Source organism: Chaetodon auriga, chromosome 12 (assembly GCF_051107435.1).
Source record: "Chaetodon auriga isolate fChaAug3 chromosome 12, fChaAug3.hap1, whole genome shotgun sequence".
In the NCBI taxonomy this organism is placed as follows: Eukaryota; Metazoa; Chordata; class Actinopteri; order Chaetodontiformes; family Chaetodontidae; genus Chaetodon; species Chaetodon auriga.
In genome coordinates this window covers 22,907,833-22,923,693 of record NC_135085.1, presented here as the reverse complement: position 1 = coordinate 22,923,693, position 15,861 = coordinate 22,907,833, and the positions used below count along the sequence as shown (strand labels likewise).

At 44.9% G+C, this 15,861-nt stretch overlaps 1 protein-coding gene across 1 annotated transcript in view; it reads right to left on the bottom strand.

Moving 5' to 3' along the window:
• Positions 1-349: 349 nt before the first annotated feature.
• Positions 350-15,861, bottom strand: part of LOC143328977 (contactin-associated protein-like 4) — an 85,581-nt gene continuing 70,069 nt past the window's right edge. Inside the window, exons 18-24 of the mRNA XM_076744554.1 lie at positions 13,673-13,912; positions 12,011-12,217; positions 10,463-10,596; positions 9,038-9,125; positions 6,217-6,435; positions 5,076-5,147; positions 350-3,548 (exon numbers count right to left, since the gene is read on the bottom strand). Coding sequence (XP_076600669.1) covers positions 3,352-3,548; positions 5,076-5,147; positions 6,217-6,435; positions 9,038-9,125; positions 10,463-10,596; positions 12,011-12,217; positions 13,673-13,912 — 1,157 coding nt within the window. The 3' untranslated portion in view covers positions 350-3,351. The remainder of the gene's footprint in view (positions 3,549-5,075; positions 5,148-6,216; positions 6,436-9,037; positions 9,126-10,462; positions 10,597-12,010; positions 12,218-13,672; positions 13,913-15,861) is intronic.

Below are 15,861 nucleotides of genomic sequence, written 5' to 3'. Positions count from 1 at the left end.
TCCTGGATGCTTCGCACATTTACATATTTCCCTCATCTCGGGTTTGAATGTTAACAGCCATCAGAAATGTCAGCACTGACGGATGTGTATCCTCCCACACTGCGGTTTGAAGGAGCAAATGAAAGATGCAAATGTATGTAAATTGTCCTGGCTGTGGAGGGGGGAGTCTTCGCTGTGTGTCAGCTTAATTTAACAAAGGAATAAAAGAGCTCAGTGGCTTCATTTTTTTGAAAGAATTCTACTTAAATAAATGTGATTTTGCTTTCATTTTGTTGTACAGGCACATGTCAGCTTTACGTCGAGTCCTTCAGACATGAAAACGTACGAACAAATCAGCTCACAAGCACAATTAAGAGCGTCTCGTTAACATTTATTCAGTTGATGATTCATCTGTAAAGCAGAAAAACCTCCAGCTACAATGAAAAACATTAGGTTTTGAAAAAGCAGGATTTTGTTGAAAACCAAACAACCAGAATATCTGGATGTTTCTATGGCATGTCACTCACACTCACAACATCACCGTTATTACTACAGCTACACTGAACAGCCTTTGAACCAGTGCACCGCCGCCGCCCATCAACAGATCCACTCCTTAACACATAAGGCTGTCCTTAGTCTATATTTCCTCATAAATCCCATGAAAAAGTTCAACATACTGATGTGACTTCTCTCGCCTGTCTGTGGCCTCAGTCATGAGAAATGCAGTGAAGCTGGTCACAAATATACAGTTTCATTAAAAAACAGCTCAATAATTTCCTTAAAGAAGTAAACAGTGCCTTTGTCGGGGACTATTTTCAGCAGCGGATTAACACACATTTTTGTGGTCCTCAGAACAGAAGGACGTTTGTGGGACTGACAGCTCTGCGGTGGAGAGGAATAAGCTGTATTTAGTGTATCAGACTTTGGCTAAACGGACAATATTTATTGCAATTAATTGTCTGTTGTAGTGTTTTTGTGGGATTTGATGATTGTAAGGAAATTGTAGAATCTCACCACCTTAACCTGCTTTCACAAGCATTCAGAAATTCACTGTGATAGTATTAATCTGCCAAATCACCAAAACGATTGGATTCGCTCACAGGGGTGAAGAAATCCATGATAAGTCTTCCTCAGTTTGGAGTATAAACTGCAGACAGTTATGAGACAAGAGTCGAGGCATCCTTTGAATGAACCTTTGAATGAATGAATGAATGAATGAATGAATGAATGAATCCTTTGAATGGACCTGCTGTCCAGTTAGCCACCGAGCTAGCGAGCTTGCTAAGTGGCAGCTAGCAAGCAGTTAGCAAGCTCATTAGCCTGGACCCCCTTTAACAACCTTTCTATTTAATGAAATGCTGTACAACATTGTGACTGGCTAATGTAAGCAGGTTCCTGGTTAGCTAGCGTGTTAGCAGTTAGCTTGTCACCTGCAGTACCAACTAGCCATGAGTAGTCCCCACGTCACCAAATATTTCCATGAAGAAATGCTGTTTTTGTGTTACACAGTTCACAGTGAGCTGAGGCTGAGGGTCAAACACCTGTTTGCACACATCACCTCAGACTTTCTGCGATGTTACTCTGCATTCGCAGTGGACGCAGTGTGAACACTGGAATGATAAACCTTTTAGTTTGCTCTTATGCAGCGTCCTCCAGCTGTGCTGAAGGTGGCTTCCTCTCAGCTGCACTGCAGTCACTTCTGCTGCAGGACGGAGGAAAATCACTACGTCTTCTTCACCAAAGAATGAACTCTGCATTCAAGGATGTGGCAAAGAGACCCGTGTGTGGCCTCAGCTGTCGTGAGGTGGGGGGAAAAGGAAAGACAAACACAAAGATGAATAATGCACTTTGAAGTTTTAACAACTTTTGTCATTAAAATCCCATCTGTGTTTTGGGGCCTCGCGGAGAGACGGCGGTGTGTGTTTGATAAACAGCTGCTGTCGATCCTCTTTCTGCCTCTCATCCTCTATCAGCAGCGTTCAGCACATGAGCTGAATTAACACATGGGGGGGGGGGGGGGGTCTGCTTCATTTTAAGTGTTAATATCAGACTGTTCTGATTACATCCGCGTCTGCTTGACTCATCTTCCCATCTCATTGTGATCATCTCCCTGCTCTCCATCGAGCCGCGGTCCACCTGTCAGACCGAGGCAGATTAGCATTTCAGAAACACATTAAGTGTCTCTGCGCGCAGTGAACGAGGTGACAGACAGCCGCGGCGTCGCAGAGTCTGCGCCGCTGTCAGTGTTAAAAGCTTTACTGTTCAGAGACATTTAGAGAGCTGGGAGAGGAAGCTCCCAGCAGGCGGCATTCAGCAGGGAGGAGAAAACTTTCAGAACAGAGCGAACAACCTGTACAAGCCTTTGATGAAAAACTTGCAAAGTATAGGAAACTAGAAACGTTCAATGCTGATAGATGTATTTCTGTTCCCGGCTTTTTTTTTGTGCTTTCATGTCACGGTGGAAAGAAGATCTGAGTAGAAAAGAAATAAAGGAGTGAAAATAAAAATAAAGCAGAAAATGAATCCCACCTATATGAAAAGTCTCAGGCTGCCAGACTGCAGCGTAGCAGTTCTCCAACAGTACAAATGTGCTCGTGTGTGTGCGACTGGGAGTTAGACTACGTTGACTTTGAAGATGCCACTTATTAACACCAAAGTTCTGTGATAGCACGGGAAAAAAATCACTCATGATGTCGACTGGAGTTAGAAAACCACCACCGTCCTGGTGTTTTACACAGGCAGGGACTCCACAAGCTCACACAGGTTTCCCTTCCACGGGGCTTTGAGGCTCTGCAGCATCTAAAGAGTTCATCCTGTTGCTCCCACAAAGCGCTGAACGCGACAGAAAGTCATTACACAAGAACACAAACTCTTACAGAAGTTCTCTTCCTGAGGGCCTAATTACAGGTCAAACATTTCCACTTGCACTGAGGCAAACATCCACTCATTAGCTCACAGAAAAGCGCATCCAGTCACGATTCCAAGCTCCCTGAATCACTGAATAAAGTTGTGTTTGAATGCTCTGAATCAACCCATGAAAACAAAAACCCCTTTAGAGTATTTGCGACCTTCCAAAATGACAGATTAGTTAGAGATTTCTGCAGACATGACTTCCACGTTTACATTTCTGAATATTTACAGTTTCTGAAACAATATCAACATCTTTTGAGTTCAGCAGTGTCGCCTGGTTGGATCAGTATATACATCATATAGAGGACAAGACAAAACCGTGTGCATTGTTCCTTTGTTGCTCTCCATGTTCTGTGGAGCCTCCAGCGAAGTCTCTGCGTGGCTCTGAGTGCAGTGTGAAGTCCTGAGGCGCGACAGGACGCCCCCCCGTCTGCACCGGCTCATCGGTCGTCAGGCCTCCGGTTAAATGAAATACTCCTTTGGGTTTTCACCGGAGACGTTCTGGGAGTCGGCCTGGTTGGTGAAAGGGAAATCTTGGCTGTCCTCCTGTTTGACTCCCTTCACTTCCTGGTTTCGATACGTCTCTTTTCTCCGGTAGAGGAATCTGGCAGTTATCGCCAGGCCGGTCACGATCACAAAGATCACCACTGCTATGACACCTGCAAGGCACAGGACATTCACTCTGACGTGTTCAGACATTTAGAGGGATGTCTTGGTTTGATTTCAGGAGTTACATGACTTTTTTTAGCCTAGCTTAGCATGAATACTGGGGGCCCTGAAACAACTAGAACGCTGTCGTAGTTTCACGTGAGACACAGAAAGCATCATATTGTGATGTGAAAAGCCGTAAACTGAGACTGTGAATCTGCATGTACACAGAATTATTTTGGAGATGTGAGAAGGTGTATTTCTACTTCTGGCGACGCTAGCTATTTTCCCCTGCTTGCAGTCTTTGTGCTAAGCTACGCTAAACATGTTCTATGCCATTGTTAACTGCATTTAAAGTGTCTCTTTAAGACATGAACACCTCGATATCACCGGATTAAAAACATTAATTTAAAGAGCTGTTGGATGTGAGATAAATGAAACATGAAGATTACTGATATTTTTTCACTTTGCTTGGTTTAGCTACTAATAAAATCACATAAACTGAACAGAGAACCACTTTCCAGTGTTTATCTTATTATTATAGATTTTTTAAATGTGTTTTAATTTCACTTTCTTGTGGAAAAACCATTGCTGTACTGACACTTCAGCACAGAACGACAATGAGTGAGAGTATTTTCATTTCTGGTCACACAACAATAAGACGGATTACCTGACTTGAACTATTTCTATGATCTGAACCCTGAGGCCGCGTGGAGGGTGGCAAAGCACAATTCTTCAAAACATAAGTATTAATAATGCAAACTCTGGCTGTAGAGCAGCTAAAACATGATGTGGATCTACAAACCTGCCTGACACCAGCTGAGCCGAGTCCATACTGTGACTCGGCTGTGACACTTTGATGTGTGCTCATCTTTCTGAATGCTGGAAAGCCTTGCAGCTTGCCGGCTGACACGCGGACTCCCTGTAAAGTAAATCCATCATGGCGGAGCTTTGTGAAGCTACTGTGAAGTCCAAAACAAGATTTCTGCCCATCCCTGCCTCCCCTGGGTAAGCCAGTGCTCTTGCTCCTAATCTGGTTGCTCTTCTAATCTAACTTCAACACACAGTGAGCAGAATTTCACACATTTGGACTCAGCTGGACTCTTCTGTTCAGCATATTTCATTATCCAGAGAAAGTTTCATCTAGCTGGAATTCTGAAATACAGCTAAAATCAATTTCGCGTGATATTACTTTAGTTTGCATTTGGAGGGAGTGTGAAAATTTCTCCATCAGGGAGTCATTTCAGCAGGGCTTTGATTACTGTTCAGACTGTGAGACACACAGATTTAATGGACACCGTTAAATGACTTTGGACTCTTACAGCAACCATTCAATCTTCACTTTGAATCAATCCTGCCAGCCAGAAGATTTTAATTTTGATGGAGCATCGTTATTGGCTTCCAGCAGAATATCGCTCATCAATAAAATATCGAGCGCAACCTCTGACTCTGACAGTGAAGAGAAGTCCAACACAAACATAATAAAACAAGGTGAACCAGGTTCCAGAGCAGTGAAAGACGGTGAAACGGGTCAGTACCTCCAATCAGAGCAGAGTCGGTCCTGATGGCATTGACTAAAGGTTGACCTGAACCCACTGAGCCAGGCTGGTCTACAGCAGAGGAAGAGAGAGCAGGGAAGGGAAAAAAGAGGGAAACAGACAGAGGAAACAAAGGGCAGCAAGAATTAGAGGAGGAGATCCCGAAAAACAAAATGATGCAGAGAAAATGAAGCCGGGACAGAAAAGAGGGACCAGGAGAGAAACTGAGAAACAACATCAGAGCATCATCATTCACAGCGGACAGGAAGTCCGGCAGCAGCTCTCCAGAGGACTCTATTAAAGCAACATGACGCTGGATGAAAACCCGACCAGAGGAAAGAAGCGCGGCTGGAAACTCCCCTCTGTGCTCCAAATTAATTATCTCATCAAACACGTTGTCATGAGTCTCCTCAACAAGGTGAACGGGCTTAATGAGCCTGTTATACAGTCTGAAGCAGCGGCTCCGTCAACGACTGCAAACACACAGAACCAAAGGGAAAACGAAGGAAACGACACGCTCACAGATTTTTGTGAATCACTCTCAGCCTTTTAGCCACCCTGCCATTACACATTTAAGAAAGCAGGGTCAGCGGTTACCTTTAGGGCCAAGAGACGAGCAGTGCCAGTCAAAAACATCCTCTGAACAACCAGTTTTAGAGAGTTTCACACTTCTCTCATGTTAGTTGTGTCAAATATTAACGCATGAACTCGAGGGGATGCATGGTTTGATTATTCTTTCCATGCAATCGTTCATTATGGGGGAAAAATTGGGCTTTTTTTAAATGAACCAACAAATCATCACCTCAACTTTACGGAGCTTCACACTGAGTTTCAGCTCATTGTTTAGGCCACTGTTCAACAACAATCCACAGACAGAGTTATCGACTAGCTGGTGAGCATTTAGCAGCTAAAGAGCCAAATGAACAGAGCTAAGCTAACTGTTCATTAGGTGAACACAAACACAGCTGCTAATGAATTGCTCCACAACGCTGCACCGCTCTGTTTGTTCACCTCATCAGCTTAACAGATGATGATATGTCAGCGTTGTGTTCGCAACTTGTTTCTGCTGCCCCCGAGTGGCCAAAATCAGTCACTGCAGGTTCAAGTTTGCAGTAATTTGATTTGACTCCTCCCCTCTTACCTGACAGGTGGTGTGTGTTCTCTGCCGCGTAGGGATCGGCTGAAGCCGAGGAGCCGCAGTTGGACTGCAGCAGAGGTCCGGTGATGACGACGGGGCTGGTGTCCGGGTGGAGCAGAGCAGCTTTCAGAGGGCTGATGGAGTTAAAGTGGACCACCGACAGACAGCCGGTGAAGCCGAGAGACGCCAGCCTGGCCAGGTCTGGATCCAACTCATCGGACTCTGGAGAGAGAGAAGACTGTGAGTATCTTACTAATACAAATCAAGACCAGTTCCCTTGAATCAAGTTTAATAATCTTTTGCAAATGGTTCCTGACAAGATGACTTATCTTTAATAAGATTTAATCTTCATAAAATCAGACATTATGACTTCTATAAATGTCTTATTTGCCATGTTTTTCAAGAGAAAATACAAAACTGCTCAGGAAGAAGGAGTCATTTTCTTGAAACGAAAGCGGCTGTCAATTGTTTCCCATGAAACGATATTTCTGAAAATAACAGTTTGACCTTTTGGGAAACACACTTCCTGCCTTTCCTGCCAGAGATGGAGATGAGAAGACTGATAACACTTAGCTTAGCTCAAAGGCGGGAAACAGGGGAAAAACAGCTCCCCAGGCTCTGTCCAAAGGTACCAAAACGCACCTCTGACGCTCACTAATTAACACGTCACGTCTCATCTGTTTAATGAGGCAGAGATAATTCATCCCGTGGGCGGACTCGGCTGTAAAGTTGGGGGGAGTCGCTCTGGAGAAAGGTTGTTGATGTCGCCATCTCTCCTTCTTCACAGTGTGATTACAGTGACTCTCCTCTTCCCCACGAGCACGAACGCCTCCTCTCATTGGCTGGAACAGCGCTGGGCGGTTCAGCTGAGCCTCTTTGTGTGTTCAGCTCGCGGACGGTGACGAGATATTTGCTGAATTTCAGATTAAGCAAAAATGTTTCTGCGAATGACTCGTCGAAAGTTTGAATGTGAATTTTACGTTTCGGTGTGTAACGGAGACATGAGGCAGACAGAGACGGCGCCAGCTGGCCTGGATCAGCAGTCACTGAAGTGATGCTTATACAAACAATCCAAACACTGCTGGTGTCATTATTCGATAACCGTGACATCGTGCAATCAGCGTTTACCTCGTAATGACACGTTCAAGTGAAAAACTTGTTTTAGGATGCCTGTTTTTCCTGCAGGGTGATTTTCAGGACACGCAGCCCTTCAGTGTTAAAGACAGAGGACAGACATCAAACTTTATTCATCAGTACGAGTGATTGAACTTTTAACCTTTCGTTCAGAGGCTGTGCTCTCCACCCAGCAGGGTGACTCGCCCCATAAAGACACACACACACTGACAGCTTCATTGACTCACATTTCCCCGTTATCAGAGGACAAAAGCGGCTGTAATGATTAGCACACACACATAACGTCGCACACACCCTTCAACAGAGCAGCCTGTCGATGACTCGGCCTCCGGTCTGCGTCTATCACTCCTGCAGACAGATGTGCGCTCCAGCTCTATCCGTTCACTTTATTGACTGAAATCCCTCCATCATTCACCTGCACCCCTGCACAGCAGCGTAAACAGCAGCTGCGAAAGCCGACATCAGCGCCGTAAACAGCTGCATCAGTGTCTGTTCAGATGACTGAGAGGTGACTGCGGCTTCACCACAACACATCTGCATGTTGATGAGAGCAGCAGGAAGCATTACCGCAGCCTGTAAGCGCCTCTCAGCCCAAACACTCGTTACTCCATCACCTCTCTCTCCCTCCCCGACTCTCTGTATTCCTTCCAGGTCCATTAGTTAGGCTGATGGATGACGGGGTGGACAGGAAACGACAGAAAATCCACTTTCCTGCTGCTTTTCTGATCCTGATCTGACTCTCTGCTTCCTCTGGTTTGACAGAGGGGAGGACCGGTCACATGCTGACATGACGGGGTTAAACCACACTGAGCTGACTGACACCATACTGCAGCTTTACATCCAACAAGACAAAAGATCCTGAGAGCGTCTGTGCTAGTTACTCCATCAGATGTGTGTTTCATTACGGTTATTTTTTGGTGTTTCCTGGCGCATGCACACCAGCCAGAGTGCTTCCTCTGAAATGACGGAGCGGCTTCTGTCGCTCTTATCAGCCTGCAGCCTCTCAGCCCCTCTTCTTATTAACAGCTTGTATCTCAGGCTGTCTCTGATGGAGCCAATTACTGTCTCACCCCGACTCCGTTGCAGGTTCCTGTCCAGGACTGCACACAGGAGCTCATTGAGGAAGCGCGTTAACGCTCCCAGAGGGCGGTGGTTTTTCTTACAGGATTAAAAATCCGAGCAGGTGCATTACAGGAAAGCACAGTTCTGGTTTGACTCGACCCTGCGCTCATTTCATGCCAAACGCATCCATACCTGCTCGGGCTTCTGGAGGCCGTCCAGCATGTTTCTGCTCTTTTATCTCTCCTGGTTATGATAGAAAGTGAAAGGTGCTACACACGATGCTCGCAACTAATTAATTATACATCAAGCTCTTATTTGTTTTGACAGCTGGCTTGTAACCGGCACAGATTCAGGACAATTAAAGTAAACTGTGCACAACGCTGGAGAAACAAAGGAGCTTTTTATCATCTGGGTTTGATTTATTATTTTGTGTTACTGATTTTTTAAATAACACTGAGTTTATTTCAATAAAAGCTTGAAAAATGTTATTTGGCAGTGTTAAATAATATTCACCAGAGAATTTGAACAAAATAAGACGCCACTAACTCTGACATCAAAACATAAAAAACACAGGGCTGTGTGTCAGAGGAGGCCAGACATCTTAAAGCTGCTCTTCAGATCCTCTTACCGTGCACTCTGCCCAGCACCAGCAACTTGACGGCGCTGAATTCTCCGTCAGATGTGAGGTTGAATTCTTCTCTGGCATTTTGGTCGATCTGAAAGAGGTGAATTATTTCCTAATTAATTTTCAGGGAAACTGTGTTCTGTGCTGTTGAAGATGTCTACCTTTGGAGACTCCTAGCAGCAGAAATCTATCTGTGAAGGGTAAATTTTGACCTGTGGATGGCAGAAAAACATGGATTCTACCAGCAGGGAGAGGAAATGTGCACCAGAAACATTAAGATTTATCTTTTTGGGTCAAAACAAACCCAGTTTTATTTAAATCTGTTGTAAATAGCAGTCTTTATATCTTTCTCCAGACTGTCACCTTATGGCTTTATACTGTGAAGATAAAATGATTCAGCACGAGATGAGAGATGAGATGCACCTCATATTTCAATGGAGCCTCACAGCACAGCGAATCAGGAGGCTGCTCCCATTCAAGAGGAGGTCACCTTGTGTTTCAGGGTGCTTGTAATTACACAGACATTCAGGCTGCTGCTCCTGGTTAGATGAAGTTTACCTCATATATCATCTGAGGCTGTTGTTAGCAGGACAGGAGATTCAGTAGATCCAGATACGATTAAGATGCTTCATGTTTCATCTGAAGCTGTTTAAATGTGTAGTTTGTCCCCGCTGGCCTGCCGTAGCTGCGGCCAAAGAAAGCAGCTGCTGGCTGAGCTGAGAGAAAAGTGCTGACTGGGGCTTTAGTATAAAGAGGAATATCTCAGTACTGTACCATAGTACACACAGGGAGTAGATGGGACCGCCTGCATCTGTATGTGTGTCATTGTGTTTGCCCTTGAGATCAGCGCCTCATTTGGCAAACATGGGAAAAGGTTCATGTTTGGCAGCTTTACACCTTGTCTACTCGACAAAAAATCAGCAACACCTGCAGCCCAACACACAGTGAATGAACTCATGAGCGTTAATTTGAGGAGTCCTCCGACTGAGCATCCGTAAGCGTTCCAAGGACTTTTAATAAATACTGTATAATACACTATAAAATACGCATAACTGTTACAACTACAACTCCTCCTGTGGGCTCTCATAAATGGAGGCGGGTGTGTAAACAGAGTATTAATGATACTACAGTAAAACAAGGACATAACTGCATTACAGTGTGTTGTAAACCATATGTTAAGTGTTCATATACAGTTTTTAAATGCTCACTAGGGGAGTCATTGGGAGTGGGTTGCAGGCCGTTGCATCTTGTAAAAGCAGAAGTCTGAATCGGACTGAAACGCACTGGTTCAGTCACACAGATGCAAGCCAGACATCTGTCAGACGTCTAGATTCAAGACTTCAAGGGATTCTCGTGTTGCTCTGCGTCTGCGTCCGTTTGCTAATGTTTTAGCTACAGGAGCGTGATGAAGCCATGAGGCGGTTTTACCTGCACAGACACAGAGTCCGTCAGCCTCCTGATGGTCACGGTGTGGAGCTGTCCGTCGGCCAGGCTCCTCACTCTGCTTCTCAACACTTCAGCCTCTCTGCTGCTGTCCAGCTTGTATCTCACCTCCAGCATTTCTTCACACACACACACACACACACACCACACATCAAACCAGCGGGTTACATTTCAGATCTCACAAACAGGAAACAACCGTCGGAGCTTCAGAGAGAGATTTCATCATTACTCAAACATGCTACGCTGTTCTCTTCCTGAAAATGGCCTTGTTGGGTCTCATAATCTTGGCTAACAGCGTAAACACACATTTAATCCTTCTAAGATCAACCTAAATTTTTTAAAGAAGAGGCTGCTTAATTAAGAAAGCTTTAATATTAAGAGGATAAAAGCTAATTCCCTATCAATAACAGGACTAATCAAATTAAATCTAATTAATTCTCCTCTTATTCAGAACAATTAATTTATTCAACAAAAACCCTGTGACGTCTTCAGAGGGACAAGAAATGACAGAGCGAAAGGAATAACGAGTCGTTCGGAGGACCTCCATCCACCTGCTGCACAGCCTCAAGTGGAGAGGCTGTGTTTGGGCTGAGGAGGTACGACTGCAGCCGAGGGTAAACGAAATGGGAAACAGGAGAAAAGCTCTCAGGTATTTAATTGGACACTTCAGTATAAGTGCATTTACCTGATTTACCAGGGCCAGCGTGAAAACCTTAGTGCCCTGCTGTCCATCAGCTTCTCTGACTCATTAACACCAAAAACAAATCCACTTACAGCTAATGCCAGTTTTCTGCCGCTTTATTCAGCAACACACTGACCTGCCACCCATTAGCAGCCCACCAAACTTTCATTCCCTCAGCATCACTCATCGGGCCTCGGCGATAAGACCAGTGAACACTTATTTTTCAGCCTGAGACAAAACATAATAGCCGGCCCGGCTGGACGGATTAAAAGGCAGCAGAGGCTGACGGGGAGAATCCAGAGAGAGGAAAGATCTGACAGATCCTGCTGCAGAGCACGGCAGAGGAGGAGGAGGAGGAGGAGGAGGAGGAGGAGCGCAGGAGAGGTCGATACCAGGAGATGTCAGGAATGAGGGAGGATGAGAGGAAGAGGAGAGGAGAGGTAAGATGAGAGGCAGGGAGGAGAGAGAAGTAATTGAAAAAAGTTGAGGGAGGGAGATGAAGAGAAGCGAAAAGGAAGCTCTCTTGAATAGTAATCTGTGAGGTTTGAAACGTGGATTAAAAACCAGAGGAGAAAACAAAAAGGGGAAAAGAGAGAAAATGACTAAGGGCAAAGGGGAGACATAGAGGTGAGGAGGAGCATTGTGCTGAAGGTGAGGGAATGGTGCAAGAAACTTAGAAATAAGAGGATGAGGAGAAACTTTAGCACAAATATCTGAACCTCAAGCTTCAAACCATTCAAACTAATGAAGGACACAGAAGAGGGGAGGGGGCAATCATACAGGGATTAAAGCACCTCAAGCTTGAACATCTGCCACATGAACAAACTCCTTCAAAATAAAAGCCTCCTCACCGTGCTTGTTGATGAGCAGGGCCAGGTAGGCTCCGTCGTGGGAGCCGACGTAGAACAGCACAGCCGGACTCTGATTGGTCCTGAAGCTCAGGGAGGCCACGTCAGAGTAGATGGAGGACGGCAGGACGCTGCTGTGCCTGCTCAGCTCGTACGGCTCCTCGAAGGTGTAGCTGACGGACGTCTCCGACGTGAAGCTGGCCGACACCTCTGGAGGAGCAGGGAGCGTTAGATGACACGTGGAAATCACTACCATCAGACTGATCAATTTTGTAACCGCTGCAATCCAAGCAAATCAGCAGAATTTCACTTAGGGGATCAATATCTATCTGCCAAACAAATTATTAATTTCTAGGCATAGTACAACACGTATATTCAGACTGAACATACAGAGTTTCCAAACTTTATCTGAACTTGCAGGAGAGGCATGGAAACAGCTGTGCATGTCTGATGAGTTAGCAGGAGAATAAAAAGATAAATGTTAAATGTTAAAATAAATGCAGTGGGTTGAAACTCATTACAGGAAAACGTCTTCAGAACTGTTGAGTCGTTTCCAACAGGAAGGATGAACTTTTAAAAGATGAAACACGGCTAAAGTGCATCAGTGTGACTCACAAAGACTCACACAAACACAAACTGTTGTTCTGATTCAGCATGTCGGGGACGAGAATCAGGCACAGTAGATATCAGCGTTCAGTGGGAGGAGGGTTAAGAGAGTCCTTTAAAAAACCAGAACCGGCTGAACTCACTTAAGTTACTGAACTCATTGAAGGCATAAAGGTCAATGCGATGCTGCATCATTACTGAGTTAATGTCAAACGATGGACTAAAATAGATTCCAACACATCGAACGGACACTCTTTGTAATAACCTTTGATGTCACATGGTAGCTAAGTATTTCCTGACGTGTGTTTGGTGCAGTAAAAGCAGTAAAAAGTTCTCTGAAATAATGTGGATCCTGAACTGCTGTTGATCCTTAACAGCAGATAAACACCTACACATAAACGGCGCCATTACTCACATTTCCATTTGTATTTCCATACGAGCTTGAGGGAATTCAACACATTAAAACGGCCTATAAGCCCTGAAAGAGTTATTAGAAGTCATCTTAAGAAGTTCCAGACTTTTCTCCTTAAGGAAGTACAAGCTGAGACGAGACATCAAAACGGCTTTAACCTTGGCTGTTGAGATATATGAGCAAATTACAGTGAATGCAAAGCAGAAGCGGAGGACAGAGGCATGATTTGACATGTGCAGCAGCTTATAAAGTGGTAAAGACAGGTCTCCTGCAGGGAGGTCAATGCAGGTGGCAGCACTGAAGACATGCTCCACCCAACATCCAGCGTTTGAATATCAAACACTTCACCATCTTTAGGCTTTAAGAAGTCCTTTAGGCTGTACAAAGTTTATTTTCACAGTCCTCTAAAACCCCCTCTGGAACATAATCCACTTCTCTGCTGTCCATCCATAAGCTCAGTGTGTCCACACGCATATTTCTGTCAAAATGTGGTTGAATACATGCAGTAAAATCAATCGACCTTCATCGGCTGCACATTGACTGTGTGTCCCCAACACCAAACAGCAGACAGAAAAAGCTACTGACTAAAACACAACTTTACCAGCTGCATGAAAACTTTACTCATGTGTGTCTTCATATGTGTGTACCTGTGTGGCAGAAGACCCCCGTGTATGCCGACAGGCTGCAGTCGCAGTGGAAGCCGTTGGTTCTCTCCACGCAGCGACCCTGGTTCTGGCAGAACGAGCCGTAGCTGCTGCAGTGACCCGGGCAGCCGGGTTGAACCCCGGGCGTGATCCTCGCCCTCTCCTCCAGGTCCAGGGTGACGCCGTTCAGCTGCAGAGAGCGAATGCAGCCCTGGAAGCCCTTCTGCCGGGACGCCGTGCCTCCTGCGAACAGAAAAAAAAGTGGGTGACTTTAGATATTTAGCTAATATTAAAACACACCAGCAGGGGGAGCAGAGGAGGTATTTAGATCCTTCCACGTCGCTGATTGGTTGGCTGCCTGCCTTTCTAACAGGACGTGCTGTTCACTTTATTCTTCGGTGCTTCAGCTGCAGAAGATGAACGTCTGTGTTCAACACTGCACATTCTCTGAGATGTAACACGGTGACTTATTGTTCGCAGAGTTCAAACATTAAAAAAACCTCCCATTTCTGCGAAGATCACAGATTGAAGCTCTTATTGTGCTCAGAGCACAAACTTGGCAGCTCTTTGCTCTCAGAGTTTGAAGTTGACAACTTGCTATTGTTCAGCAGCAGCAGCAGCTCCTCAAACGGATAAATCACTGAGCTCCGTTAGACTCTCCTCCAGGCCTCGTCTCTCTGCTCTGACTTGACTGCTATAAATTACTGAACCGGTGAAGCAACACAGGATGAACTTCCAACTTTTCCACTGACACAACAGAATCAGCAATAATTTTTTTTATCCTCATTAAAGTCGCAATCTCAAAGACTTTCATTGAAATAAATATCTGTTATTCACAAATCTATTGCTGAAAGGGGTAACACAATAGTGACTGACCCTATGGTCCGGGAATAAAAGTATTGCAACATTTATATCTTTGCAGTACTATGAACGCGGCATTTGTGGCGACATTCCAGGTAAAAGAATTCTGTACTAAGTTAGAGCTACTGCAAAGCAAACATCTGCTGCAGCTTCATGTCAAAAACATTTAAGTGGTGAAACTCTAGCTGGCTTTTATTATGAGCTCGTCACAGGAAATGTCCTGTTTGGATTTGGTAACCTTTAAAAAACCGTTCATAGGTGTGACACTGACTGTCAGCACATGCACAACACTGTCATGACCTCACTTGATTATGGTGATGCATACACTTTAGCTGCAGCTGAACATTAGAAGATCAGTTTAAGCGAGGTTGTTGGTTGCTAAACTTCTCTATGAGAGCCATAGTTGACTTTTCTCCCTCAGTTTTCAAGAACATAGGCTCATGCCTTTACTTGTACTTAAAGAAAAAGATGTATTTTCTAGGTATTTCATCCTTTTTTGTTGTGATTCACCCAGGGGAGCTTCATTCCCATCCAGGCCTTGGTACTGCCACCTAAGGCTGTCGATGCACAAGTTACTTGATGCCCAGAAGAAATCCTCATTGGCAACTCTGCAGCCATAACAAAGGAAAGCTTTGCTAAAGAGGTTAACACGGCAGAATGCGTAGATGTTGTGAATCCAGCAGGGACCAGACACAGATCCCTGAGGACCACCAGCTCTGATCAAAGCACCTAAACAGAGGCAGAGGTAAAGGTTATTAGAGAACAAACCTTCCAAACAGGGAGGCTATCAGAGCGGTGAGGGTTTTAACCACACACTCGATTGTTCTTTAGCTCCGACATGCATTACACTCTCTCCTCATCAAATGGAGATGCTGCTTACAGGAAATACTTAAAAGAGCATAATGAGGGATTAGTGACGTGAAGATCAAAGAAAACATCAAAGAAGCCAAATGCAGATAAACTCCACCTCTAACCTAAGGAGCAAACTATCAGGGGGACCTTCAAGAGAATTTCATCCTCATATCCAGCAGTACAAGCTCCAGTGTCTCAACATGAGACCTGCACAGTGTGTACTAAAGCACACGAGAACATGAGGGTGGAAAACAATTAGTGAAAGGGAGATCAAAGCAATCATCAAAGGGGATGCATGTGCAAACCTCGACATCAAGCTTGGAAAGAAAAACGAAGAAAGAATGAATCCAAAGCTCAGGAGCTTTGAGAGAATCCACCACATATCCGACAGTACAGCCTGAGCTCGGAGAAGAAGCTTAAAGTCCAACATGAAGTCAGGATATTGTCTGATGACACAGATAAAACAGTATGGACCATAT